Consider the following 26,759-nt stretch of genomic DNA (forward strand, 5'->3'; position numbering starts at 1 on the left):
TGTTCTCCCAATCAAAGCAAAAAATAACATGGTTTTCTGTGCCACTGGGTTCCAGAGATCCATTTCCAAGGGATGGCGCAGGTGCTCCTTGAGGTACAGCAGGTGTGGAGATATGGGGCCCTCGGGGAGGTGATCTCGGGGGGCCTGTGCATCACCCATGCGGATACTCAGCATCTCCCCAGGGTATTTGATCATGGAATCCTTTTATCACTGAGTCCTTAGGGGGCAGATATTTATAGCACACGCTCCTGCGACCGTGGTGCCCGCTGTTCCTTCCTGGCCCTGCAGAGGACAGGAAGCCCAGCGCCATGCTCACAGGGCTGCGCTGCCCAGGCCCCTGACCCCACTGCACCCTCCTCGCCTCCCACAGACCCTGCTGTGATCTGAAAGGCAGGGGACAGGGTTGGGGCAGAACGTGAGACTGCCGGCAAGGACGTGTGCCCCCTCTCCTCTCCTCTCCCCTCCTCTCCCCTCCCTTCTTTCCTCCCTTCCCACCTTTCCTCCCTCACCCCTCTCCTCCTCTCCCTTCCCTCCTCCCCCTCCCTTTCCTTCCACCCACCTTCCTCCCCTTCCCCTTCCCTCCCCTCCCCCTCCCTTCTTTCTCTCTCTTTCCTCTTCTCTCTCTGCCAGGGTTAGGTAAGTTGGCTTGCGTGATGTCACTCCTGCATTCCAGAGGAAGGCGCCAATGCTCTGAAGTCTGACTAGGGTGTGTGTGTGGAGGGGGGGGGGGCGGAGGGAGTATTGATCGTGGACACTGCCTCTACTCCATGATTTTGAATAGTAACTTGCCCATCGTGCTTCTCGGTGAGGAGGTGAAATCCGCAGCCCCTGGGGGCTTGGAGTTCTCGGCACCTTTGGGGGCTGCCATGGTCTGCGCACCTTCACAGTGGTCGTCATTGGTGTGGACTGTGGCGTTGGTGTCCCTCAGAATGCTGCCCACCCTTGTCTCCCTGATTGACTGCCGCAGCCCGTCACAGCCTTGTGCAGGAGAGCTGCGTTTCCGCCTCCCGGACTGGCTCTGTCGCCTCTGCTGCACCCCCCACCTCTGCCGCCCCAGGGTCCCCTCCCCCGACCCGACGGCCCAGGCTGAGCTCTGTGGTGGCGCCTGCCCCCTCCGCAGGCCCTGTGCTCAGCCCCCCTCGGCTCGTACCCTTCAACCCCTGGATGTGACCCCGGCAGCGCCTCAGAGCCTGCGTCAGGCCCATGTTGTGGCAGATGGTTGAGAGACCCCCAGTGCCCCTCTCTGTGGGCGTCCTCGCGGCTCCTTCCCGTGGCAGAAGGTGGTTTCCTTCCCAGCGCCCTTCAGAGTGGTGATTAGGCCGGGCTGGCTCTAATGAGTTCTCTGGAGACGCTTCGGGGGGAAGTGTTGCTTTTGTGTTTTTGTTTTCCTTAACTAGAGGCAGCAGGTTGGGGAAGCAGACAGGACCCACGGGTGGGGGTGGGGGTGGGGGTGGGGGGATGTTCCTCACTGAGTCCAGAGCCGAGGTCGAGGCCGGTCCCCATGACCCTCTAACATCCGGCATCAGCCACTGCAGCGGGCAGCCCCCGCCGTGTGATGGGGGTGCGGGCATGGCAGTTCCCAGTCAGCCATCCGGGCCCGCCTTTCTGGAAGGTCGTGCCCTCCCCAGCCCCATTTGCTCACGGTGCCTCTTTGCTGGCTTGGGGTTGAGCCTGGAGGACATGGCGATGCGGAGGGCTCGCTGAAGCCCGACACACACAGCTTATCGCAGAGCTGGACCTCGCAGGGCTTCCGTCCCTCCCCTGCCCCCGCAGTGGCCCTCAGACCCAGAATATATTGGGTTCAGCGGGTGGACACAGAGGAAAGTGGGCCCCATTGCTCACAGCAGCGGGGGACAGGTACATTCCCAGTGATGGCCACCCACAAGGAGTGAGGGTCACGTTCGGGCCGGGAGCCCTTATCCGTGAGTGGCGTAACTCAGGATCCCGAGGGGGTATCCGTCCCCATCTGCAGTGGAGAATGGGGGAAACCAGGGCTCCCAGCCTTGGGGCAGCAGTGGACTCTCACTCAGAGAGGGGCAGTCAGCTCTCAGGCCTCAGAGCTCCTTCAGAATAGTGTTACACTCAGCGGAGGCTGGAGGTGACATCCCAGCTCGGCCACTTAGCCCGAGACCTTGGGCTAACATCCCAGTACCTTAGGATCACCCTTTTTTGTTTGTTTGTTTGCTTTTTGCGTCACACCCAGTCATGCTCAGGGGTTACTCCTGGTTCTGCACTCAGGAATCACTCCTGGTGTTGCTTGGCGGACCATAGGGGATGCTGGAGATTGAACCCGGGTTAGCTGCATGCAAGGCAAATGCCCCACCCATTGTACTATCACTCCGGCCCCAGGATCACAATTTTTTTGAGTTTGGGGGACCATACCCAGCTTACTCCTGGCCCTGTGCAGAGAAAGCCCCTTACCCACTGTATTATCTCTCTGCTCCCAGAATTGCACTTTTTTTTTTTTAAACACAGAAACTGGTTGGGATTTAACTTTCTATCTCCTAGAACAGTGACCTTAAATTTGAGTAGTAGGAATGTGAGTAATTTACATTTACGCCACCAGGCCTCGAGTGTGACCCCAGCGTGGCCCCTGAGCAGAGTGGATATAGTTCTGTGGCCCCCAGCACTGATCCTTTAGGCCCACAGGATTGGACCAAGTATCACCAGGAGTAACTCTGGGGCCCCTCCCTGAACATCATTGGGGATCCCCCACCCCCGCCCAAATTAGGTTGTGACTGTTAGGGTTACTAAACCCTGTTTATACCAAGCCCATTCGAATACATTTGTTTGATCACTCTATAGGACTAGAATCTGGTTTCTACAGAGAGCAAGTTACAAAAAATATGGTTTTCTCCCCATCTTCACTTTAAGTCTGTCAGATGGCTTAACAGAGCTGTCTTGTCCTTTTGCATAAACACTCCAAGACTGGAGAACTCTCCACTTGGGATACCCTGTTATTTCGTGAGAGGTCCTGGGGGCTGGCTAAAGACAGAGCAGGAAGCACACCAATGATGGCATTAATATAAATGAATTAATATTTACCTCAGGGCTATGTAGGCTTAGCCATTGTGAAGATGTGAAGATCAGGTCCCGTGATGAGCCGGAGGCGGCCGCCAGCCGGCACGGTGAGCTGGAGGTGATCTTGGACCTTTGCTTTTTGTAGGAGAGTCCTGGAAAGAAGGAATCTGTCCCGTCTATCCCTTCTTCAAGGCTGGAAGAATTCCTGGTTTCCAGATTTTTCTTGAGCAGGGCCCAATCTGTGGCCAGTCATTGTAGATCTGCAGATTCCTCGTTTTCCATAGCAGACATGATTTCCAGGCCTGCCTTAAGCTGACCTGCCTCTAGGGTGCCCCTGAGGTTTGTAGGTACTGGTAACAGCACCTGGATTATTGCTAGACCTGCTTCTGTCACTTAACCACTCTGTTAGACTCTGCTTCCCTGGAAGAGGGCTCTGGGATCCTGTAGTTGGCTTTTGGAATTTCCTGTCTAGATGGGGGTAGACCCTATGAGAGGAAATACTTTCTATCTGGATTTATGCAATCACCCTAGTGCCTGAAGCATCAAAAAAGTACTGAAGGTGGAAAGAGAGAAAAGCAAATTATTTGCTTTACTAACAATGAGACGAAATATACCTGTTTTCTGTGGGTCCTAGTCTAAAAAAGCATTAGGATCTGTAGAGATAGAGCGTACAACTTAACATCATGTCTGATTCATTTAATCTTGTGTTGAAAGCCTTGATTTCCAATTATCTAAGACCACTGTATCGGGAGTCCAGCATTAAGATCTGTAGAGATAGAGCATACTGCTTCTCATCATGTCTAAAAACTGTATCTATCTCTACAGACCCTGATGCTTTCCCCCCTCAGTCTGCCATTGTTAGAACTCAGACCTGAAGTTCCCTGGATCCCTGCTGGAGGGGAGGGGTGAGATATAGGAGCTTTGGATTCCTCCGATCTCAAAACTTTTAGGAATCTGTGTCTCAAAACTAAGTTGCCAGTTTTTTCTTGCCTCAGTTATTTTGTTTTATTTTAATTAATTAATTAATTAATTAATTATTTTGCTTTTTGGGTCACACCCTGCGATGCACAGGGGACACTCCTGGCTCTGCACTCAGGAATTATACCTGGGTAATGCTTGGGGGACCATATGGGATGCTGGAAATCGAACCCGGGTTGGCTGCGTGCAAGGCAAACGCCCTACTGGCTGTGCTATCATTCCAGCCCCTTAAGTATGTTTTAAAGATCAGGCTTTCCTGCTGGAATTCAGGCCAGCTTCAGGGCTTATTACTGAGGGAAAAAAAAAAAAAAAGAAAGAAAGAGCCACTTTAACATTTAATTCTTTTGCTTTTTGGGTCACACCCGGCGATACACAGGGTCACTTAGTTTTGAGACATAGATTCCTAAAAGTTTAGACCTATCAGTGTAAGAAAACCTTTGACCCATCAATTTTTTATGAAATACAAGAAAATCTTCTTTGACTTAATTTCTCATTAAAATTGGCTTTTGGTCGATCTGCTCCAGTTGTTATTAGCCCTTCAAGAACGGCAGGGAGGGGCTGACGGGCTGGGAAAAGAAGGGGCAGTCCCCTGTTGGCAGACTGCGGACCTAACCCCGCGTTTCCCAGCCTGCACCAGCCTCTTGTTTCCTGCCTGTTAAAAACGGGTCAAGGAGGGGCTTTGGTTAATATAAAGCTGACAAAACTAAATTACGGGGAGGTTTTTGTAAGCTTAAGGTGGTCAGATGTTACCATTTTTGATTTTCCCAGTACGTGGCTGGCAGCCTTTCAGTAAACCTGGGAGGGCGAAGGGGTTCCAGGCAGCAGCCCAGGGGGAAGGGGGGCAGGAGCTAAAGCTGCCGGACAGACATCAGCGGGAGCAGGAGGGGCCCCAGGACGCTCTGTGGGGCTTAATGAAAGCTGAGAGAGCTGGTTGGTTCTGTGTGTGTGTGTGTGTGTGTGTCGGGGGAGGGGCATGGGCCCCCACGGAGCAGATGGAAGCAGGAAGCACAGCAGGAGCAGGGGGGCCCCATGGGAGTTGGTTGGGCCCCATGGGAGGGAGCACGGCAGTAGTGGAGAATCACAAGTGAAAGAGCTGGGAGAGTGGGGGCTGGAGCGATAGCACAGCGGGTAGGGCGTTTGCCTTGCACACGGCCAACCTGGGTTCAATTTCCAGCATCCCATAGGGTCCCCCGAGCACCGCCAGGGGTGATTCCTGAGTGCATGAGCCAGGAATAAACCGAATGACCCCTGTGCATCGCCAGGTAGCACTGTAGCACTATAGCACTGCTGTCCCATTGTTCATCGATTTGCTCGAGAGGGTACCAGGAATGTCTCCATTGTGAAACTTGTTGTTACTGTTTTTGGTATATCGAATACGCCACAGATAGCTTGCCAGGCTCTGCCGTGTGGGCGGGATACTCTCAGTTACTCTCGGTAGCTTGCCAGGCTCTCTGAGAGGGACGGGGGAATCGAACCAAGGTTGGCCACGTGCAAGGCAAATGCCCTACCTGCTGTGCTATCGCTCCAGTTCATCACCAGGTGTGACCCAAAAATGCAAAAAAAAAAAAAAAAAAAAAAAGAGCTTGGAGAGTGAGATGGACTTGAGGAGAGGGCAGGGCAATGGAGGGAGAAAGACAGGAGAAAGAAAGAGAGGGGGCCTGGACTTAAGGCCTTTCTCCCCTCTGGCCCAGGGACCCAGTACTGGCAGTGATTTCAGAGGGCCATTAAAGTCAGATAGTCAAAGGTCCCATTTTCAGGCCCTGTGAGACCATCAGCCAGGGGATATTGAGGCCAGGCCGCATCAGCGGACCGGAACACAATAGGCAGCCCAGAGAGGTGTCAGACTTAGGTTTCAGTTTTAAGTTTCCTATTGAATCTGTCCGAGACCAAATCACAGGAAGGTACAAGAAACAATGAGGGAGGTTTGAGCGAGTACTTGATGTCTCAAGCACCTTTTGATACACCCAGAAAATGGTGGGAATCAGAGAGGGAGGAACGCCCTCTATCCCATCTCCCACAAACAAAACAAAACAAAACAAAACAAAACAAAAAAATCAAAAACCGAATGGAAGAGAGGGGTAAGCAGACATCCCCAGTCACTCCAATTTCCCGGACGAACTTGAACTCGAGATTTCCGGAATTTGGGGTGCAGGACTGGCATTTAGGGTACAGAGCAGCTCGGTGGAAAGGTCATATGGGACAAAAATAGATGGAGAGGCCTTATTTACCATATTTACTTACCAAGGCCAGTTCGGAATCCAGGAAGTGGTGGTAATCAGTGTGTGGACGGGACAAGAGTGTCTGCAACTGGAGGAAGTGCCGGGTTTCGGGGAACACCACGATAGGTCGGAGACCTCACCCAGCACAGACAGAGGGACAGAGACGCGTAAAGGAGAAGAACAGAAGTTTATTGGGGTGCATTCCTGGAGAGACTGGGGCAGAGTCGCACCCCAGGAAACACTAATGGGGCTTTTAAGTTGTCTTGGGCAGGGCAGGGAACAGTCTCCCAGGGGCTGGTGCTCGTGGTCTGGCCCTCTGGTATCTGTAAGCGGTCCGTGGGAGGCAGCCTGGGATGCAGCCTGGTGGCTTCCTGGTGCTAGCTGGCCATAAGTCCTGCTAGGGGCAGGGGCGAGCTTTTTTTTTTTTCTTTTTTTGCTTTTTGGGTCACACCTGGTGATGCACAGGGGTTACTCCTGGCTCTGCACTCAGGAATTACTCCTGGCGGTGCTCAGGGGACCATATGGGATGCTGGGGATCGAACCCGGGTCGGCCGCATGCAAAGCAAATGCCCTACCTGCTGTGCTATCGCTCCAGACCCAAGGGGCAAGCTTTGATTCATCAGCTGGTGACCACTTGAGCAAACCTTTTGGAGCACAGGCTTCCTGAATGCCACCCAGCTGGGCGAGCTGACCCAGCCCTCAGCCCTCAGAGAACCACTGGGCCCTCAAGCGCCTGCCGAGCTGTGAGCCAGGCATCTCAGACAGACCCTTTCCCTCCCTTCTCTGCTTGGGTCTGCTTCTCTCAAAAATAGATCTGGGGTGCGGTCCCCTTCCAGAACAGAAAGCTAATGGGCTTAACTAAAGGAAGGTTCTGGTTTTCCAGGTGCAGAGGTGGGAAGCAGAGGTGGTGCCATGGCAGGGGGTGTGGGGCCTGAGGCGTCAGCCCAGGCTCTGGTCTGGCTCTGCGTCCTCTGTGGCAGGCCCTCCCCCAGGCCTCTTCGAGACTTGGCCAGTGTCCAGGCAGAAGAAGGACCTCCCTGGGGTCCCCTCCTGTTTCTGTGACAGCTACTTAAGGCCCATTGACCAGCACTGGGTTTCAAAGGTGCCTCCCAAGGAGTCCCTGGAGACCTAACTTTGCTTTCAGGGGCTGGCAGCAAATGTTAGCAAGGAGGTTGTCCGTGGCGATCAAGTGCCAGGAGCGATTGTGATGGATCCTTGGTGCAGTTCTCTGCCCAGATTTGAGAAATCCTTCCTCGCTGGCTTCATGGTTCCACCTAGGTAGCTCTTCGTTGCCTTCAAAACATCTACCTCTGGGGAGAAGAAAGTCTCCCTCCTGGAGTTTGCTTACAAACTACAGGTTCATTTCCTGCTTCCTGGGCCTTGGGCCTGGGCGTGCTTAGAAGGCGACTTGCTGCTTCCGATTACAGTGAACTCTTCTTCAAAGTTGAAGGTGTGGCTCCTCTGGTGGTTGATTCAGATCACGGCCCGAAAAGTGGAAGAGCAGTCAGTCAATATTTAAATTGGCTGAGAAGCCCAGCCCCCCCGGGACTGTACTGCCTTTGAGATCGGGGTGTCTCAGAGCATCTGGGTATCTTCCTGGTAACCTCCCCCACCGGCATCCCCTCCCCAGAGCACTTTGGGAGCTGCTGGCAGGCACAGACGCTGCCCAGCGTGTTTTCCTGGGACTGCCATCTCTTCCCACACCATATATATACACTTGCCAGTCTGTGCCCCTCAGTTGTGCCAGCCTCATTTGCATGCTAATTTGCATGACTTTGCCCCTGACACTCTCATCCGTGGTTGGCGGCACAGAGCTTCATTGTTTAGGGCTTGTCCTGCCAGCTGCTTTCTGCTACTCAGGATGCTTCCCAGCCCTGGCCCCGGGTGCAGAAACACACACACTCGTCCTTTTCATGATCTCTCTTCCCAAGAAGAGAGTCTGGAGTCAATTTATGTAAATTGCCATGCACATTTCCACTGCAGACTCTCTGACTGGGGCTTGTCAAAATGTGATGCAGAATGATACTTCACAACATAGCAAAGAAGATTTCCAACAAGTGCCTGAGAAAAATCTCTCTTTCCGGGCTGCAGGGGGCCTGGGGTGTGTGTGTGTGTGTGTGACGTGCCTCCTGTCTTCTCTGGGTGTCTGAGCATCTCTAACATGGTTCACCACCTTGTGAAGGCGGTCGCTGTGTGTGCAGTTAGGGATCTGCTCTTTCGGCTTACTCACACTTTGTGCAAGTGAAGCATCGACGATTTTCCACAGGCAGCAGAGTTGGGTGCTTGGATTACTGAGAGATTACAGAAGCCCTTCGGGGGAGGAATCCCATTGCACTAGGCATTGGAACATGCCTCGGAAAGTGCAGGGGAAGGAAAGGGGAAAGAGGGGGCTCACAGAGTGGCAGGGGGGTCCTGTCCTGTGTTGGTGTCACGTCTTGAAGTCTTGGTAACCTGCACATGGTTCACATCTGTCACAGATGCCATGCAAGGGTAAGGTAAGTGGCCTTGCGTGGAGAGAATACCAATTTCATCTATGGCACCATAGATGTTCTCTTAAGTACTCCCAGGAGTGACCCCAGAGCACAAAGCCAGTAGTATCCCCTGAGCACTGCTGGGTGTGTAGCACCTCCTTGAAAAAGTTTGCAAGGCATAACGTTTATGGGCATTTGGGCCAGAGATAGTATAGGAGGTAAGGCATTCGCATTGCCGTGGCTTTTTCAGCTGGCCCTAGATCCATCCCTGGCCCTACGTATGGCCCGTTTAGCACCTCTAGGGGTTACTGCTGGTCCCAGAGTGAGGAGTGGCCTCTGGATGGCCCACCACACGCTTTCCTGATTTTTAAAAAGATACAATAGTGTAAAAGAAATCATTTCTTCTGTCCCCACGAGAGGAAGTGGAGTGCAGAGAACAGCAAGCTAGAAGCGTTGGATTCAGCAGGGTCTGGAAACACTCGCTTATTGGGGTGTGCATGGGGGTCCCAAGCACAGAAGCCTGCAGACATTGCCCTTGACGGTATCGCCCGAGTCCGCTCAGTGCGGGACTTAGGTGCCACGGGCTCGCCACCAGGAGCGCACGAAGCCTCCTTCCCACAGCCTCAGCTTGCTGCTCACCCTGTCAGTGACCTCAAGGGGCTGTGTTCCCCACAAGCCAGAAATTGGCTGGGGGGCTCTGCCAGGTGCCGAGCGTCTGCGGCCTCTTGTCAGCCTCCACAGTTGTTTAGAGAGAGCAGCCTTGGGGGGGGGGCGGGGGGGCAGTGTGGGCTCAGCCCCAGGAGGAAGCGCCGTATCCCCTTTCTGGCCGAGAGCAAGGCAGGCTGCTGGATGTGTGTGCCCGCTTCCCTGTGTCCATTCACGTGCACACCTGCGCGCCAACGTGGGCTCCCCTTGGGCTGTTCTTAGGGCCCTAGTGGAGGGCGCGGCTTAACCTGGGGAGCTCCAGGTTCTTCCACTGATATCCCCGATAATTTCAGAATTCCAGATGCTGTATTTTCCATTCTAAATTTGCATATACGTCTTTAAAAAAATGTAATAACATTTCTGCTAAGATCATTTGTTTTGTTTTGGAGCCACACCCAGCTACGCTCAGGGGGTTACTCTTGATTCTGTGCTCAGGAATCACTCTTGGTGACGATTGGGGGACCATATGGGATGCCAGGGATAGAACCTGGGTCTGCTGCATGCAAGGCAAGTGCCTTACCACTCCCTGTATTCTGGCCCACTGCTGAGATAATTTTCATCTATATCTGCATTCTGCACCTACTTGTTTTTATGGGTTTGAGCAGTGCATTATCTCTATATTATTGGCTTGTAAAAGCTTGCTGCATTCAACATCTGGGTCACCTCAACTGATCTCCATTATCTCCATTTCCTTGGAAACGGCGTTTACTTCATAGGCTGCTCCCGCTGAGGTGTGCTTTGCGCGCTGTTTGTCCCTTTGGAAGGACACCCATGGGACCTGGATTCCACATTTCTCCTTCCTGAGTTCAGCTCAGTCATTAGGGGAAGTCAGGCTTAGATTTGTCCCTTTGTTTTCAGTCGAAAGAAGGCAGCTTGGGCTCTCCGTGGATCCGGCACCTTGGGGCAGAATGTGGGGTGTCTTTTGAAGCCTGTGATAGCGACCCTTTAGTCACCCTCTCACCTCTCACCTGGGTGAAGGTGGGTCTGCCAGGTTTTTACCGCCTCTTGGCTCTCATGCGCTCAGAAAAGCAAACGGTCCTGAGCAGTTGAGTCCTTCCCGTCCTTAGATATCCGCTCCCTCTGCTTTCTTCTGATTTGGGGCCCTTTCCAGCCCCAGAATTGTCGCTCTTGATGCCTAGTTCAGAGTCAGCCTGAGTCACAAGAGGGCCGCAGAGGCCTCATCATTACTGAAACCAGAACCCGGTTTCCTCCCTCAGGGACTTTCCCCGGAACCCCCCCCCCCCGTTCCCCACTCACACACACACACACACACACACACACACACACACACACACACGTACCCCTCCAGCCTCACCTTCTGCAGTTACTTCACTGCAGGACCCCGCAGGTGCCCCAGCTGGCCGGAAATCACTCAGAACCGCTCCCGCCCCTTCTTTTGGATCACCCCAGCCGCACCCGTGCTTTCCCTTCAGGGGCAGTGCCAGGCGCTGCTTCTTCGAGACGCCAGGTTCAAGGCTGAGTCTGCGGCTTAAGTGTGTGCAAGAGTGTTCCAGCGTCCGAGCGCTCCTTCGGGGCATGGCCCAGGGTCGCTGGGGCTCACCGTAGGGGGTGCACGGGCACAAAGACACATGTGAGCAGTCCGTGCCTACACTGGGTGCCATGGAGGCACTGCCCGAGGGAGACCCCAGCCCCCTGCCATCTGGCCTGTTGGGGAGAGATGCTCCAGCTGGCTGTGGTGTGGGCCAACTGACTCTGCCTTGTTTCTGGGAAAACAGATGATGCCAAGGACCTAGAATGTTCTAACAGCCAAGCCGGCAAAGGCTGCTTCCACAGTCCTTGTTGCTGGGGCCAGGGACGTGTGTGGCTCAGTGGTAGAGTGCATGCCTTGTTTGTGTAAGGCCCTGGGGTTCCAGCCTGGCACTGAATACTGCCCCCCCCCAACCCCAAAGCACAGCTGGGTACAGCCGGGTGCCCCCTTCCCCTCGCCTCAGCAGTTGTTCGTAGTCTGTGAGAGCTGACGTAAGGGGCTGGAGAGATAGTCCAGTGGGCAGCATGCTTGCTTTTGCACGTGGTCAGCCTGGGTTTGACCTCACACCCCATGTTGTCCAGTGAACCCCTCCAAGAGTGATCCCTGAGCTCAGAGCCAGGAGTGATCCCTGAGCACTACCGGGTGTGGCCCAGAAACAGAGAGCTGACATTTGCTGCTGCCGTCGTCATTAGCACGCAAATGAACTTCCACTTGAGTGGGGTTCTGTCGAGCTACTGTGGCTAAGGGCAGCGGACAGGACCCTCCGGGACATGGACGCAGCAGCTTGTCCCAAATAAAGGCCTTCAGGAAGCAGAAGGAAGCAGGCGGATGGGAGCTGGGGAGAGCTGGGGGCCAGCTTGCCCCATTGTCACCTGAGTGTCCTTAGCCCTGAGTGAACCTCAGTTTCTTCTTGCATGAACACGGCCATCCCTGTCATCTCTCACACCAGGCAGGGACTGTGCCACAGGGCAGCTGTGAGCGAGCCCGGCTGGCACCATCTGCAACTCTGAACTCACAGTTCAGCCCTAGGAGGCGAGATTCGGGCCCTGACAGTCGGCTTATTCAGCGAGCTCTGAAAGGACTCTAGTGCCCCCTCCCCTGTCCCCGCCTATCCTTGCTGACATACCGTGATTTGCAGTTGTGTTAAAGACAGTGTCATGCCAGTAGCACCTCCACCCACAGAGTGCCAGGACCCTCCCAACACTACCCCCCTCTGGTTCTGTTGCCTTTGGCTATTCGTTTCGCTCCCTTACTTTGTATCATTACTTTTTTTTTTTCAAAGATTTGGTTTTTAATGATCATTATCTTTTATTCAGAAACACACACACCCTTTTTGGGGATTTAATTTCTAAGTGTTTGCATTTTCCCCTCCGTTTCTGTTTGTGAGTGATTTCCATTTTCAAAGCACAGTGAGTGGCCTGACAGGTTAGTTAATGTGATTTTTATCTTCTTGATTTTATAGAGATACATTTGGGGGCCCCAGGATGGGGTTTGGCTTGGAGACTGTCCCCGTGGGCCCTAGATGGGATATTCTAGGTCCTTGCCTGTACCTTGCTTTTTCCTTTTGTTTTATTTGGTTTGGGGGCCACACCCAGTGGTGCTCAGGGCTGACTCCTGGTAGGCTTGGGGAAACATATGGGGCTCCAGGGATCAAGCCAACCCAAGTGGTCCACATGTGAGGCAAGTGCCCCACCTGCTGTACTGTCACTCCTTCCCCTGTCCCCTGCTGGTGGTTTTGGTTTAGCTCGCCTGGCAGTGGTAAGGGGCGGCTTCTGGAGCGGTGCTTGGGCTTCATTCCTGGAGGTCCTAAAAGGATCTTGGAGCACCCGGGATAAACCTGGGGATCCTGCATGCAGAGCAAATGCCTCTGCCCTTCTCCCTAGTCTCTGATGCGACTGTGAAGCAAGGTCCAGGCTTTGCGTGTCATAAGCCACCAAGTGCCTGGCCAAGAGAACAGGCTGGCTTATGTGTGATCTTTCTACTTTAGTAGGAAGACTGTCACCTGTGGGCTTGGAGAATGACCCACAGAGGAGCTGGGTCTGACCAGTCATGGGGACTCAGCCCTGTGGAGAAGCCCCGGGAAAGATGAAGTATCAGGGGAGCTGGGTGTTGGGTCTGCTCAGGAAGCTGCAGAGCGGGTCCAGGTGTGAGCGGGGATATGTTGGTGGGCCTGAAGAGAAGGGACAGGTGAGAAGACACTCAAAAGGCAGAGTGATGGGGCTGGAGTGACAGCACAGCAGGGAGGGCTTGCATGCGGCAGACTGGGATTCAATCCCCGGCATCCCTTATGGTCCTCTGAGCACCGCCAGGAGTAATTCCTGAGTCTAGAGCCCAGAGTAAGCCCTGAGCATTGCCGGATGTGATCCCCCCTTTTGGGCAGAGTGGCCAGCGTGGCCGTTTCTTTCACAGGAGGGAGTGGATAGATGAGTGGGCCAGTAAGGGTCTTCAGGGGCTTCCAGGAGCTCAGTCCCCTGGCGCCTGGGAGAGGGCTGGCAGAGAGGGTCTGGCAAGCCCTCTGGTACCTGCCGCGGGGAGGTAGGCAGGAGGCATCAGTTCACCCTCTCCAGAGCAGGGAGAGTGCGTGAAGCCGCTGGCCGGAGACACGGGAGCATCAGCCTTTCTCTCAGACCAGAGTCAGAGGGCAGAGGCCAAAGATAACCAGGTCACAAAAGGCAGAGAAGTGTCAAGGACAATGGTCAGCAGCGCCTGGCCTGGGGCGTGTCCCCCCAGGCAGGAGAGGAAATGGCTGTGGCAGCCTCAGCTGTGGCCTTTTCCGTGGGCCCTGGGCCACGAACCAGACTGGTGGTGGCCAGTTAAGCAGTGGCGGCGGAGAGGAAGTGGAGACAGTGGCCTTGAGGGTCCCCTTCAGTAAGCAGCCCGGGGGGAGAGGTGGGAGACTGCAGCCGCAGAGGCGGGAAGGAATGGTTTTCAATGTGAGAATGCAGGGAAGGAGGAAGGGGAGCGTGAGGAGGGAGGTGGCTGGGAGGGCCCGGGGCCAGGAGGAGAGGCGGGCTTCTCCCCAGGCAGAAGGGACCATCGTCAGAGCTCGGCGAGAGGCTGCACAAGCCGACACCGCTTTGTAAGTAGTTTTGGGGGTTGGTTGTTTTGGTTTTCCAGGAATGAAACAAAATCAAGCCACTGGCCCCAAACTCAGGGCTTAGTGCTCAGGGCTTAGTCCTGGCTCTGAATTCTGATCACTCCTGGTAGGCTCAGGGTACCATATGGGGTGCCTGGGATTGAACCTGATCATACATGTATAAAGTAAGCACATTACCCATGGGACTATCTCTCTGGCCCCCTGCAGGTAGTTCTTTTTAAATCCTGGTTCTGCTCTTTCCAGCTGTTGATGTGGGCAAGTAAGCTAATATCTGTCCCTCTCAGAGTTCTTTTTTTTATTTTTAATTTTATAAGGTAGTGCACAATACTTGATTACATTTAATATTCAACCACCAATCCCACCACCATTACACCTTCCCACCACCATATTTAGGATGTTTCCATCCCAAGCCCCACGCCCTGTCCCAAAGCACAACTGAAATACTGTATTTTGTATTGTTTGTCATGAAAGACCGCTGAAAATGCTACCAAAAAAGTATCCATAGAGGAAACAGTGTAAAGATTGTTCTATTTTGGCAGGGGCCATTAAGACATTCTTGTTTGTTTGTTTGTTTTGGGGGGTCACACCTGGCGATGCTCAGGGGTTACTCCTGGCTCTGCACTCAGGAATTACTCCTGGCGGTGCTCAGGGGACCATATGGGATGCTGGGAATCGAACCCGGGTCAGCTGCGTGCAAGGCAAACACCCTCCCCGCTGTGCTATGGCTCCAGCCCCTAAGACATTCTTTAGGATATTACTGACATGTTGTTAAAGGTTGAGTGATGTGAACTTACATATATATATATATATATATATATCTGAAATATGTATATATGCATATAAATACATATTTCCTCTATGATTGGTTGCCTACTACTTGAACCTGATCCAATGTGGTATGGTACTCTTGGAGAATGGGTAGGGAGTGTCTTATGATGTGTCCACGCAGTCCAGGAATAGGTTCACTCGTGCATGAGGCCTTGAGCATGGTGGGGTTGGGTTGTGGAGGTTTTCAGCTGCTCGGGCTGGGTTCCTTGGGGCAAGAAGTGCTCTCACTCACTCCCCAGCCTCAGAGTTCTTCATGGTGGCATTGGACCCTTAAAGAGCATCACTGACGGGGCCTGAGATAGTGCAGAGGCTGACACATAGGCCTGGCACATGGTGCATTCCCAGCCTTGACACCACATAGTCCCCTGAGCATCACCAGGTGCAGCTCTGGAGGCCCCGAGCACTGTTGGTTGTGACCCTGGAGGCCCCCCAGAATCACTAGGGTGGTCCAGGTAATCTATGGCACCACAGCGCCCAGTAGCACCATGTCTTTGGAGCCTCGCATGGAACCAATTAGCCAAGAATCTCTGGGGAGGGTCCCTGGGTTTCCTTAGCAGGGTTTGGTAGATCCCCTCCCTCCCCCTCACCCCCAATAATGGTGTAATACATGCACTGGGACTAGTCATTTTAACTGGTTATCGGTGTTACCTTGGAGTATGGGAGCAAGGGACTGAAGTATCTTCTGCCGAAAGTTGTGGATGAAGTTTTGGGAGCATATTCTGTGGGACACGCTGAGGAGCCGGGAATGGAATAAATAGGAGGTGACTGAGGTGAAGATGCATGTTTTCGTATCTCCTCCACAGACTTGCTGTTTCAGGGAATCCATGTTTGGTGCTCTTGTATCCTTTTTTTTTTTTTCTTTTTGGGTCACACCTGGTGATGCACAGGGGTCACTCCTGGTTCTGCACTCAGGAATTACCCCTGGCACAATGTTCAGGGGACCATATGGGATGCTGGGAATCGAACCTGGGTCGGCCGCATGCAAGGCAAACAAACACCCTACCTGCTGTGCTATCGCTCCAGCCCCCTCTTGTATCCTTTAAGCTTAAGATTTCTTCTTTTTTTTTTTTTGGCTTTTTGGGTCAGACCCTGTGATGCTCAGAGGTTATTCCTGACTCTGCACTCAGGAAATATTCCTGGTGGTGCACAGGAGACCATCTGGGATGCCAGGGATCCAACCCAGGTCAACTGCATGCAAGGCAAATGCCCTACTCGCTGTATTATCACTCTGGCCCCATAGAGCTTAAGATTTCAATCTGTAGAAGTTTCCTTCTGCCTGAAGCACTTATTGAAATGAAGACGCAGGTGACACTTTATCACACTTCTCCCTATCTGGAAATGTCTTGTTTTGCCTCCATTGCTGACAGGAACTGTCACTGCTTGAAGTATTCCAGGCTGATATATCCGTGGTGGCTGTTTCCTAGATGACGGGAAGGTGTATTTCCATTGTCTTCTGCCCTTGCTGTTTCTGATGGAAATCAGTGCCATTTTGTCATTTGTGTAATTGTTTCCTACTATATCAGGGTCTTTCTTTTTCTCTCGTAATAGAGGGCAGACACAATCACCATTTTTTTTTCTCCAAAGTTTATTTCCCCAAAACTTTTCCCGTTTTACCTCAACCCACGTTTCTCTGATGTTCAATAAACCTAAAACAGGAAAACCCTCCCAAGCAGGTCACAGTAAATTTTGTGGCGCGTGTGCGCACAAAACTCACGGCTTTAGCTTTGCAAGGTGGCTCTGTTAGCCACTGAGCCATCCCTTGTATTCCCTTGACTTTATTTTTGCTTCAACATATTTCACTGCTTCTAGAATGAGTCGCTATTTATTGTAGAAAATGGGGGAAGCATAAAGTAGGAAGACTGCCTCCCGGAATACACCCAAGACACGGCCGAGGCCTCAGCCGCTCCCTTTGCTTCAGTGTCTGAGGTGGAAAGCCCTGAGTGATCCACTTCAGCTGGTCCAGGCCTGATTATGGCATTTCCTAACTTGCTCCTTTTCTTTCACTCCGTGACTGTCTCCCTGAACCTTATGTCTTCTGCCTGAATGGGGTATCTGCTGGCTGCAGGGGAGGCGGCGGGGGGTTCTAGTCCCAGGAACGTTCCAGCTAGCGTGTGAGCATGGCTGCTCCTCAGTGGCTGAGCCCTTGTGGTTATTAATCACATGTTCCTCTGTTTCGCACCAGCAGCACCTTTGCCCCGAGCTCAGACATGGAGGGGTGCCGGGGGTGGGGGTGGGGAGGAGGCGGGTGAGGCCTGGAGAGGTTGGGAGGCCGGCCTAGGGTCACAGAGCAAGTGAGCAAGGGCTCTGACCTTCAGGCTTCCTGGCCGTCTGCACTCTCCCTAGCCGCCTTGCCAGGGCACAGGTGTGATGAAGGGTGCTGGGTTGGTTGGGGCCAGGGGAGTCAGAGGGGTCCCCGTGGAGCTGGGATGTGCAGGAAGAAAGACAGCTGCTCTGCCAGGGAGGCAGGAGACCCCCAGCTCCTGCTCCGAGACCACCCTTGGCTTCCTTTGGGGGACCAGGGAAGGCCCGGGACAGTAGAGCCGGCAGGACTCGGCTTCCACAGGGATGCCCTCGCCGGCTCTGTGGCTTCCCCGTGACCTTCCCGCCCTCTCTCCGACAGGCCACCATCGGGATCGACTTCTTGTCCAAAACCATGTACCTGGAGGACCGCACGGTGAGTGTCTGACTTGAGAGGTGGGAGGAGGGCGGGGGCGGGGGCACCTTGTTGGCCGACCCACGGGGTCTACACCGGAGCTGGCACTCCAGGAGCCCAGCCCCGCCCTGCTGAGCCTCCGGCACCCCTGCCCGGGACAGGTGCGGCTGCAGCTCTGGGACACCGCCGGCCAGGAGAGGTTCCGCAGCCTCATCCCCAGCTACATCCGCGACTCCACGGTGGCCGTGGTGGTGTACGACATCACAAGTGAGTGCGGCCGGTGCCCGGGGCTGGGGGTGAACATGGGGGTGAGTGTGGGTGTGGGGGCACGGAGGGCATTGCACGGAGGTGTGGCATGTGTGGAGTGGGATGTGAGCTTTGTGTCGGTGTATGTGTGGGTGTGGGAGGGTGTTGAGTGTGGGAGTGTGGGTCTGGGGGAATGTGGCATGTAGTGTATAGGGCATGGGGACGGGTGTGGTACATAGGTGTACAGTGTACAGGGAATGTGTGGTGTGTGGAGTATGTCTGTATGGGGCCATCTGTGTGTGGTGTGTATGGGGTGTGTGATGTGTGTGGTATGTGTATAGTACGTCTGTATGGGTGTGTATGTGTGTAATATGTATGTGTAGGGTGTGTGGTATGTGTGGTATGTGTGTGGTATGTCTATGTATGTGTTATGTGTTTGGTGTGTATGTGTATGGGATGTGGGGGATATGTGGTATGTATGGTATATGTGTAGTATGTCTGCGTATGGGTGCATGTGTGTGTGGTGTGTACATGTATGGGGTGTGTGGTATGTGTGGTATGTGTGTAGTATGTCTGTGTATGGGTGCATGTGTGTGTGTACATGTATGGGTGTGTGGTGTATGTAGTATGTGTATAGTGTCTGTGTATGGGTGCATGTGTGTGGTGTGTACATGTATGGGGTGTGTGGTATGTGGCATGTATGCATTATGTCTGTATGGGTGCATGTATGTATGGTATGTACAGGTATGGGGTGTGTGTGGTATGTGTGTAGTATGTTTGGGTGCATATGTGTGTGGTGTGTACATGCATGTGGGGTGTGGTCTGTGGTATGTGTGTAGTGTGTATGTGTGTGTGGTGTGTACATGTATGGAGTGTGTGGTGTGTGGTATGTGTATAGTGTGTGTATAGGTGTATGTGTGTGTAGTGTATACATGTATGGAGTGTATGGTGTATGGCATGTGTGTAGTATATTTATATATGGGTGTGTGTGGCGTGTAGGTATAGGTGTGTGTGGTATGTGTGCAGTGTGTCTGTGTGTGCACGTGTACAAACATGTGTATGCGTTGTGTGTGGTGTCATACTGTGAGACTTCCCTTGTGGGAGGCAGGGGGGCGCCCACCCCTCACTGCTCTGGGCTGCCAGGGCACGCTCAGGCTCCCACCCCGGAGGTCTGTGGGGGTGTGTGGGGGCCTCTGGGGGCCCGGCCCGCCCTCCTGTTCCAGGCGCATGCCTTTCTGCACCCCCATGCGCACACCCCAGGCACTCACTCCTGCTCTGCCCCTGCTTTGCACCTCCAGACCTCAACTCCTTCCAGCAGACCTCCAAGTGGATCGATGATGTCCGGACGGAGCGGGGCAGTGACGTCATCATCATGCTGGTGGGCAACAAGACAGACCTGGCCGACAAGAGGTAGGTGGGTGCCAGGGGCAGCTGCGCCAGGATAAGCCCCGCCTGAGACCGGCCTCCTGACCTGCCCCAGGAGTCTGCAGAAGGCCACCTGGGGTCCTGGCGTTCAGGGTGCCTGGGAATGCAGGGGTGAGGGGCTGGCTCAGGGTCAGGGACGAGGAGCAGGGCGGAGTCAGAGGAGGGCCTCACAAGAGTCGGTCTGGCACAGTCTGCACTGGGGAGGGGCAGGAGCTCTGCTTGGTGTGCTGGGGCATGGCTGGGTGAGAAGAGAAATGCAGGGATGCGGCTGAGTAGGCAGGGGTGTGGATGGGCATGCAAGGGTGTAACTGAACACACAGGAGTAGGGCTGGATGTATGGGTGTATGTTTGGGCATGCAGGGATGTAACTGAATGTGCAAGAGTAGGGCTGGATGTACGGGCGGGTGTTTGGGCATACAGGGATGCTGCTTGATATCCAGGGGCACGGCTGTATGTGCAGGGGTATGACTGGATCATGGGCATGACTGGGCATGCAGCGGTGCAGCTAGGCATGCAGGGGTGTGGCTGGCATGCAGGAGTGCAGCTGAGGATACAGGGGTGTGGCTGGGCATGCAGGGGTGCAGCTGGGTATGCAGGGGTGCAGCTGAGCATGCAGGGGTGTGGCTGGGCATGCAGGGGTGCGGCTGGGTATGCAGGGGTATGGCTGAGCATGCAGGGGTGTGGCTGGGCATGCAGGGGTGTGGCTGGGCATGCAGGGGTGCAGCTGAGCATGCAGGGGTGTGGCTGGGTGTGCAGGGGTGCAGCTGAGCATGTAGGGGTGTGGCTGGGCATGCAGGGGTGCAACTGGGTATGCAGGGGTATGGCTGAGCATGCAGGGGTGCGGCTGGGCATGCAGGGGTGTGGCTGGGCATGCAGGGGTGCAGCTGGGCATGCAGGGGCATGAGCTCCTCTGTGCTGCCTGCATGGGTCTGGATCTGGGGTCCTGGCCCAGCCCTTAGAGTGAGGTTTGGGGCCTGGCCCCCACCAGCTCCATGCACAGCTGTCCCTGCCCCAGGCTGTATGTGCCCTTGAAGTGCCCTGGAGTGTGGGTGAGAGGCGCTGCCCAGGATGGGAGGGGCACCTGCTCTGGAGAGGCTGCCCCGGGGCTGGAATCCACCTCACTGGGTCATTGCGAGGCTCCGGAAGCTGCCTCGCTGTGAGAATCCCCTCAGGCCCCATTGCTAAGGCCTGTGGCGTGGGGGCCATCACTGTCCCTCGAGTCCATTTGGAAGGGGCCTCAGCTGGCTGCGGAGGGCGGAGGGACCCCAATTTCAGCCCTGTGTTCCCAGCAGGTATGGCTCGGCCACTGCACCCGCTCTCTGAGGAGGGGGCACAGGGCAGGTGGTTCCCTGGAGGGCGCCCTGGGGTGACGGGCCCTGTGGGTCAGCAGGGAGACTGGGCGCTGCCCCTGGCCAACCCAGGTGCCCTGGTCCCCAGGCAGATCACCATCGAGGAGGGGGAGCAGCGCGCCAAGGAGCTGAGCGTGATGTTCATCGAGACCAGCGCCAAGACCGGCTACAACGTGAAGCAGGTAGGGCACCTGGGGCCAGCCTGGCCGGAGGGGTGTGGACGGAGCAGCCTGACCCTATCTCCGGTCTCCGGCCTGGGAAAGCTGGCCGCCAGCTCCTCAGCTGTCCTTGCTCGAGATGGGACACACGGACTGTCGCCCGTAGTCTGGGCAGCCTCGAGTGGACAGGCCGCAGGGCTCTGGGGGCTGGGGTTAGCGCTGCATCTGCCATGGGGGGCTTTTGTGGGGAGATCCCCGGGTCCAGGAGCAGCTGACCTGGGCTGGGAACAGCTGCCCTTTCTCTCTCTGGCCTGCCCCCCGCCCCCGCCACCATGCTCTGCAGGAGCCCCTCTGTTCCCTCTCGCCCACCCCGGTGTGGCGGGGGCTGCTGCTGTGTCAGAGTGTTAGACCCTGTGGCCTTTGGTCCCCCATAGTCCTCCGGGCATCCAGTGCTGCTGGGCACCAGTGTGTCTGTCTCTAAAGGGCTGGGAAACGCTTTCCTGGCTTCTCGGCCCCCGACTTCAGCAGCCTGCCAAGGGGTCTTGCTTCAGAACAGGCTCAGCTGTGTCACGGGGGAGACTCAGAGAGGTGGCAGGAGGGAGGAGGCTGGGGACAGCCAGGCTGGTGGCCGTGGGGAAGGTGGGGAGGAACCGAGTGGGGGAGTAGAAGCTGGGAACCCCCAGATTCAGGCCTCTCCCCTTCCCACCTGGGCTGCCTCCCAGCCTGTCCTTGGGGCAGCTGCGATATCTCCCGGAGCGGGGATGCCACACCTGGGGCTCCCGAGGCGCCGGACAGTGCTCTGGGTGGCACTGATCAAATCTGAGGGCAGAGGCAGGGCCCGCCCTGGGCCATCACAGGATCACTAAGCTCAGTGAAATGCTGATGCTGCCCTTCTAGAATGTTCTAGAAGCTAGGCAGTGATCTGAGTGGGAATTGTGTGGTCTGGACTCTAGGTATTTCAGAGAGGGAGTCTTTAGGCGGGGCAGATTCTGGGCCTCTGAACGCAATTGTGTCCACTCTTGGAGGTCCAAGAGTGTCTTGACCGGCCATCTAGGGACTGGCCGACCTGGGTTCGATTCCCAGCATCCCATATGGTCCCCTGAGCACCGCCAGGGGTAATTCCTGAGTGCATGAGCCAGGAGTAACCCCTGTGCATCTCCAGCTGTGACCCAGAAAGCAAAAAAAAAAAAAGTGTCTTGACCGGCCATCTAGCCAGCGGCAGACGGGGTGCTGGGGCACGAGCAGGAAGGGACACTGGTGAGGAGGGGCCCGGCCCTCTGCACCCTCTTCCCCTGTGCATGCCCCTCTCCGCAGCCCAGGGTCGTCCTGTCACCCTGTCTGGTCTGGATCAGACATGCCCTGTCCTGCCATGGGGTCCCCATGGCACATGGGGTGACCACCGGGTGAGCGGCTGCAGCGACAGGGGACAGTACTGGGCTGGGGAGGAGAGCTCGGCGCAGACCCTGCGTCCAGCAGGGGGTCAGCGGGACAGGCGCGTGAAGTCCAAGGCCACCCACCCCGAGCAGGAGGTGACCCGGGGGAGCCGCAGGACGGAGGGGGCTCACACTGTCTCCCCTCCTCGCTGCAGCTCTTCCGACGCGTGGCCTCCGCTCTGCCCGGGATGGAGAACGTCCAGGAGAAGAGCAAAGAAGGGAGTATCCTTTATCTTGAAAGGCCACCAGCTCGGCCCCGCTTACCTGCTCAGTGTTCTAGAAGGGGAAGGTATGGCCTGCAGGGCCGTGTTTGCGGCTAACACCCAAGTTCCCGTCCGCAGGGTGTGTGGGCAGAGGGAGCACCCACTGTGCTCTCCTGTGAGCCCCGGTCTTCCTGTCCTGGGCCCGAGGGAAGGTTCTGGGGCCGGGCTCTGATCTCCTCCTATTCCACCTTCACCAGAGACAGTGTGTCCCACCCTGACATGGTCGTGGGCTCCCCCTGCTCTGTGGCACAGACCTGGGGCCACAGCAGGAGCTGGAACTGAGGTTCACAGAGGTGATGCCATTGGCCAGCAGGAAGGAAGGGGCTCTTACCACCTCCTGACTCGGCCATGTATGAAAGACACTTATGCAGGGTCAGGGAGATACTGCAGGGGTCAAGGCACTTATCTTGCCTGTAGCCATTCTTGTTTCGAGCCCTGGTACCACACGGTCCAGCAACATCACCAGGTATAGCCCTGGAGTCCTCTGAGCACCACTGAACCCAAACGGCACCCGACCCTCAGTCCCCAGCACCGCTCATTACTCCTGAGAATCACCAGGAGCGGTAACCCCCTCCACCCCCCTGAGCTCTGCTTCGGAGGACCCCAGTAGAAAAGTGTGCACACACAGACACACACACACACAGACACACACACAGACACAGACACACACACAGACACACACACACAGAGACACACACAGACACACACAGACACACACACACAGACACAGACACACAGACACACAAACACACCCCACAGCGGGGAAAATCAGCAACAGGATGAAAAGGGAGCGAGACAAGGAGAAGTCTGGGAGAAGGTCATCCTCAGAGCATTTGGCACTGAGTGACAAGGAGGGCACATGTGGTGGTCAGAAGCTTAAGCCAGAAGAAATGCCCCCCTAGTCCCACCTAGGGCCAAGAACCTGTCCCGGAATTCTGGTCCTGGGCCTGTAGCAGGGCATCCATACGCTGCCCCATCCCCACGCCCTGTGACCCCGGGGCCAGCCCCCAGCCCTAAGGGCAGTTGCGATCAGGCCGTGCGCAGGGGTGCATGCAGCTGCTTGGTGTGGCCTCTGACATGGCTGATGCTTCAGTGTCTGGCCCTCGCTGCCCGGCTGCTGGTGGCTGGGACTGTGGAGTGGCCCACACAGCTGCCCGCTCAGGAATAAGTGATGCATTCCGCCAGCACGCAGGGGTCTGTGTTGCTGCTGGTAACAGGCCCAGCCCCCCCCCTTCTGCCCCCCCCTCCCGTGCATTTGTGCTTAGAGGCAGGTGAGACCTGGCTGGGCAGTGGGCCGTCCACCCCCAGTGCACTCTGAGTGGACCTGCACTGGTAGCAGCACAGAGCACCGGAAGGCTTGGCTTCAGGTGGACAGGGGTGAGGGCAGTGACAGTCAGGGGAGAAGCGGGGGTGGGAGCAGCGGCTGTCAGGCTGAGGGGTCTGCACCAGGCGGGTGCTTCTTCAGGAGCGGCATCTTCCTTAGCACAGCCCCCGCAGTGATCGACATCAAGCTGGACAAGCCCCAGGAGCCCCCGGCCAGTGAGGGCGGCTGCTCCTGCTAATGCGGCTTCCTCTGCCACTTCCGCTTGTTGTGTTGCTTCCTATTGGTTAGCTTCCTAAGGGGGGGCGGGACGAGCTCGGCAAGATGGGAGGACTTTTCTTTTCTCTCTGTCTCTAGCGGTAGGGTGGGGTGGGGAGGGAGGCTGGGCACCAGGGATCACGTCACTCTTAACAGCTGTTACTTAAACGACTATTTTTTGGTTTGGTTGTAATATATTGTACTTTATTAAGATTGCCAAAAACTGTTAAAATTTAAAAAAAAATTTAAATCATGTGTATACAACTTTTTGCCAGATAAAAAAAAATGTAGTCCTTTTTATTTGAAAGATGTGCACTTTTGTTTTTGTATATTTGTAAACTTACAGAGAACCTTTCCACACACCTCCTCCTTCCTGTCCTCCGAACTGTCCACTCCCCCACGTCCCCAACCTCCAAGTTAAACCAGGCAACTGGTCAACCGCAGTCCGTCCTGCCCCTCAGCCCTTAGCCCCGGCACCTGGTTAAATCAAACTCTGGTTGAACAAAACAGCCTCCAAAGAGGCAGCTGTAACTCTGTCTTTCCGTGTGGCCAGAGTGGGGTGTCAGTCCTGGCCCTGAGCCGGAATTCTGGCCTGGACACCAACCAGAGAGCACGCCAGCACACCCCACACCCCCTCCCCCTCCCTGCAGCACACTCCACGCTCCCTGTCCCCCTCCCTGCAAAGCTCTGACATGGTGGAGGGCAGCTTGGTGCCCTGGTGACAGGAGGAGCAGGAAGGAAGGACGGGGTGCTGCTGGGCAGTGTTGGGGCGGGGGGCATCGATGTGGAGCACCATGTATAGTTCTGGAAATGTTGTAACCAGCCCGCCCGCCCAGCACTCAGCACAGCTTCTGGGTGGAATGTAAGGGAAGGTCAGAGACTAACTCAGTGTGAGCCTGGAGCCGGGCCGCCTGGTAACCTGTGCACCTGTGATTGTGTGTGTAGAATCGCCATCTCGAACAGGCATGTTCCGGATGCTTAGCTGCTAATACTGCTTGGTGCCGTGTCGGGAAGAGCCGACTTCCTGGCCCTTCCTGCTGGCCCCGTGCAGTCGAAGTCTTTGTGTATACGTATCTTTGTGGAATTGTAGCCACGTTCTGCTCACCCGAGGGCCGGGCTGCACTGGGGGTCCCCAGGGAAAGCCTTCCTGGCCATCTTGACTCATTTCTGAGAAGGGCTTGGTCCTGAGAACTGATAAAACCGCTGATGTGGCCTCTTCTCACTAGATGATGTGACTGACTTGGTCAGAACACAGACCCAGACGCGTTGATCCTGAGCCTGCACCAAGCAGCCCATCCCGGGCCCTTCCTCCCTGACATGGGCCTCTTCAGGTGTCTCTGAGGCATGTCCTAGTGAGACCGACCCACCACCTCGGGTGTGGGGAGGCAGGTGGCCTTCACAGAGCAAGGTTCTGACAAGTGGTTGGCGATGAGCCAATAAGTGGTGAAAGTTCTCAGAAATGAATCCAAAATGGCAGCCAGTACGTGCAGTAGAACGTGGTTGGGGCCACTGGAAATTCATCGGTGGGCTCCTGTCACTTGTTCTCAGCCAAGGAGATGGTGTGTCAGAGCTGATGTGTAGAGGGGGATTTGTCTTCAGGTAAAGGAAAGAGGAAACAGGATTCCTCTTCCAGAAGGCAAGGACCAACATATGAACATACTTACAGTGTCACATGTTTAGTTTTTATATGTGTGTACATAATTATATAGAGAGATAGACTTGTGTATACACTCCCCACAGACATCCTCACAGAGATAAATGTGCTCAATGTCTATTCTTGTTTTTCCTGCTCCCACGTGGGGCCTTGCATTGTGGTAACAGTTTTGGGAATTCAAAAGTACTGCAACGTGTTGACTTAAGAATGACTTAATATTGTCCAAAAACAAAAATAAGAAAAAAACCAACTTGTGATTGTTTTTGCCATCAATAAAAACAGTGCATAGACGTGTCAAACTCCAGTCAAACACCCACGGAGAATGGGCAGCGTTTCTTCTGTGCTTAATGCAAGGTGCGCGCCTGTACCCGGCCCGGGGTCCCTGCACGCCCCCACGCGGTGCTTGTGGGAAAAGCGCTTCCTTACTTCGAGCGCGGCCACAAGGGTCCGTGTTAGAGCCATGGCCTGGTGGGTGGTAAGCGTCATCGACGGCGGGGTGGGCTTTGGGACAGCCTCATTTACAGGGCCCTGCGCTGATCTCCGTGTGTGAATGTGTGCTGGATTTTTATTTTCTTGGTAAAAAAAGAAAAAGTAGCTTTTCTTATAACATTCCTGTTTTGTAACCAAAAATCCAAACAAGTAGACCATCCATTCCCTTCTCCTGTGTATCCTCTCCTTTCGGTCAGGGCCAGTGGGGTGCACGAGCCCGGCGTTCCTGGGGTGCACGTGACAGCTTTTCCTCCCCTGCCTCTCCTGAGCCAGGTGGGCTCCAGGACCCCCTCTTCTGGGGCCCATGCCATACAGTGACCCTCTTTTCCTCCGGTCCAACTGCCCCTGTCCCTAGCCCCCCACTTCCTGGCTCTGTGAGGGCAGCCAGACCTGTTGCCCAGAAGGGCTCCGGCCCCTTCCTGGGCAGTAGAATCTTTCAAGTCCCTGACCAGTTGCGGTGATGATGCGGTGATGAGCCCTCAGTCCTGTGCAGGTGTTGTGGGCCGCCTCCGTGCCCCAGGGGAGGGTGATACAGCTGGGAGGAGATGATGTCAGACCTGTCCTTGTCTCTCTCTCTCTCTCCTATAACTAGCCGCCCAAACCTGGGGGGGTGAGTGGGAGCATCTTTCCCTGCCTCGTTCCAAAACACAGAGCTCCAGATGGGGAAAGCAGGGAGGAGGTGGTGGGTACCCACGTGCCAGC

General features: G+C 55.2%; 1 protein-coding gene across 1 annotated transcript in view; it reads left to right on the plus strand.

Moving 5' to 3' along the window:
* RAB6B (RAB6B, member RAS oncogene family) overlaps window positions 1-25,872 on the plus strand; it is a 45,636-nt gene extending 19,764 nt beyond the window's left edge. The window contains exons 3-8 of the mRNA XM_055126257.1: window positions 17,429-17,482; window positions 17,623-17,728; window positions 19,006-19,117; window positions 20,570-20,663; window positions 22,228-22,294; window positions 23,833-25,872. Coding sequence (XP_054982232.1) covers window positions 17,429-17,482; window positions 17,623-17,728; window positions 19,006-19,117; window positions 20,570-20,663; window positions 22,228-22,294; window positions 23,833-23,897 — 498 coding nt within the window. The 3' untranslated portion in view covers window positions 23,898-25,872. The remainder of the gene's footprint in view (window positions 1-17,428; window positions 17,483-17,622; window positions 17,729-19,005; window positions 19,118-20,569; window positions 20,664-22,227; window positions 22,295-23,832) is intronic.
* The last annotated feature ends 887 nt before the right edge of the window (window positions 25,873-26,759 follow it).

The sequence above is a fragment of the Sorex araneus genome, chromosome 2, assembly GCF_027595985.1.
Source record: "Sorex araneus isolate mSorAra2 chromosome 2, mSorAra2.pri, whole genome shotgun sequence".
Classification (NCBI taxonomy): Eukaryota; Metazoa; Chordata; class Mammalia; order Eulipotyphla; family Soricidae; genus Sorex; species Sorex araneus.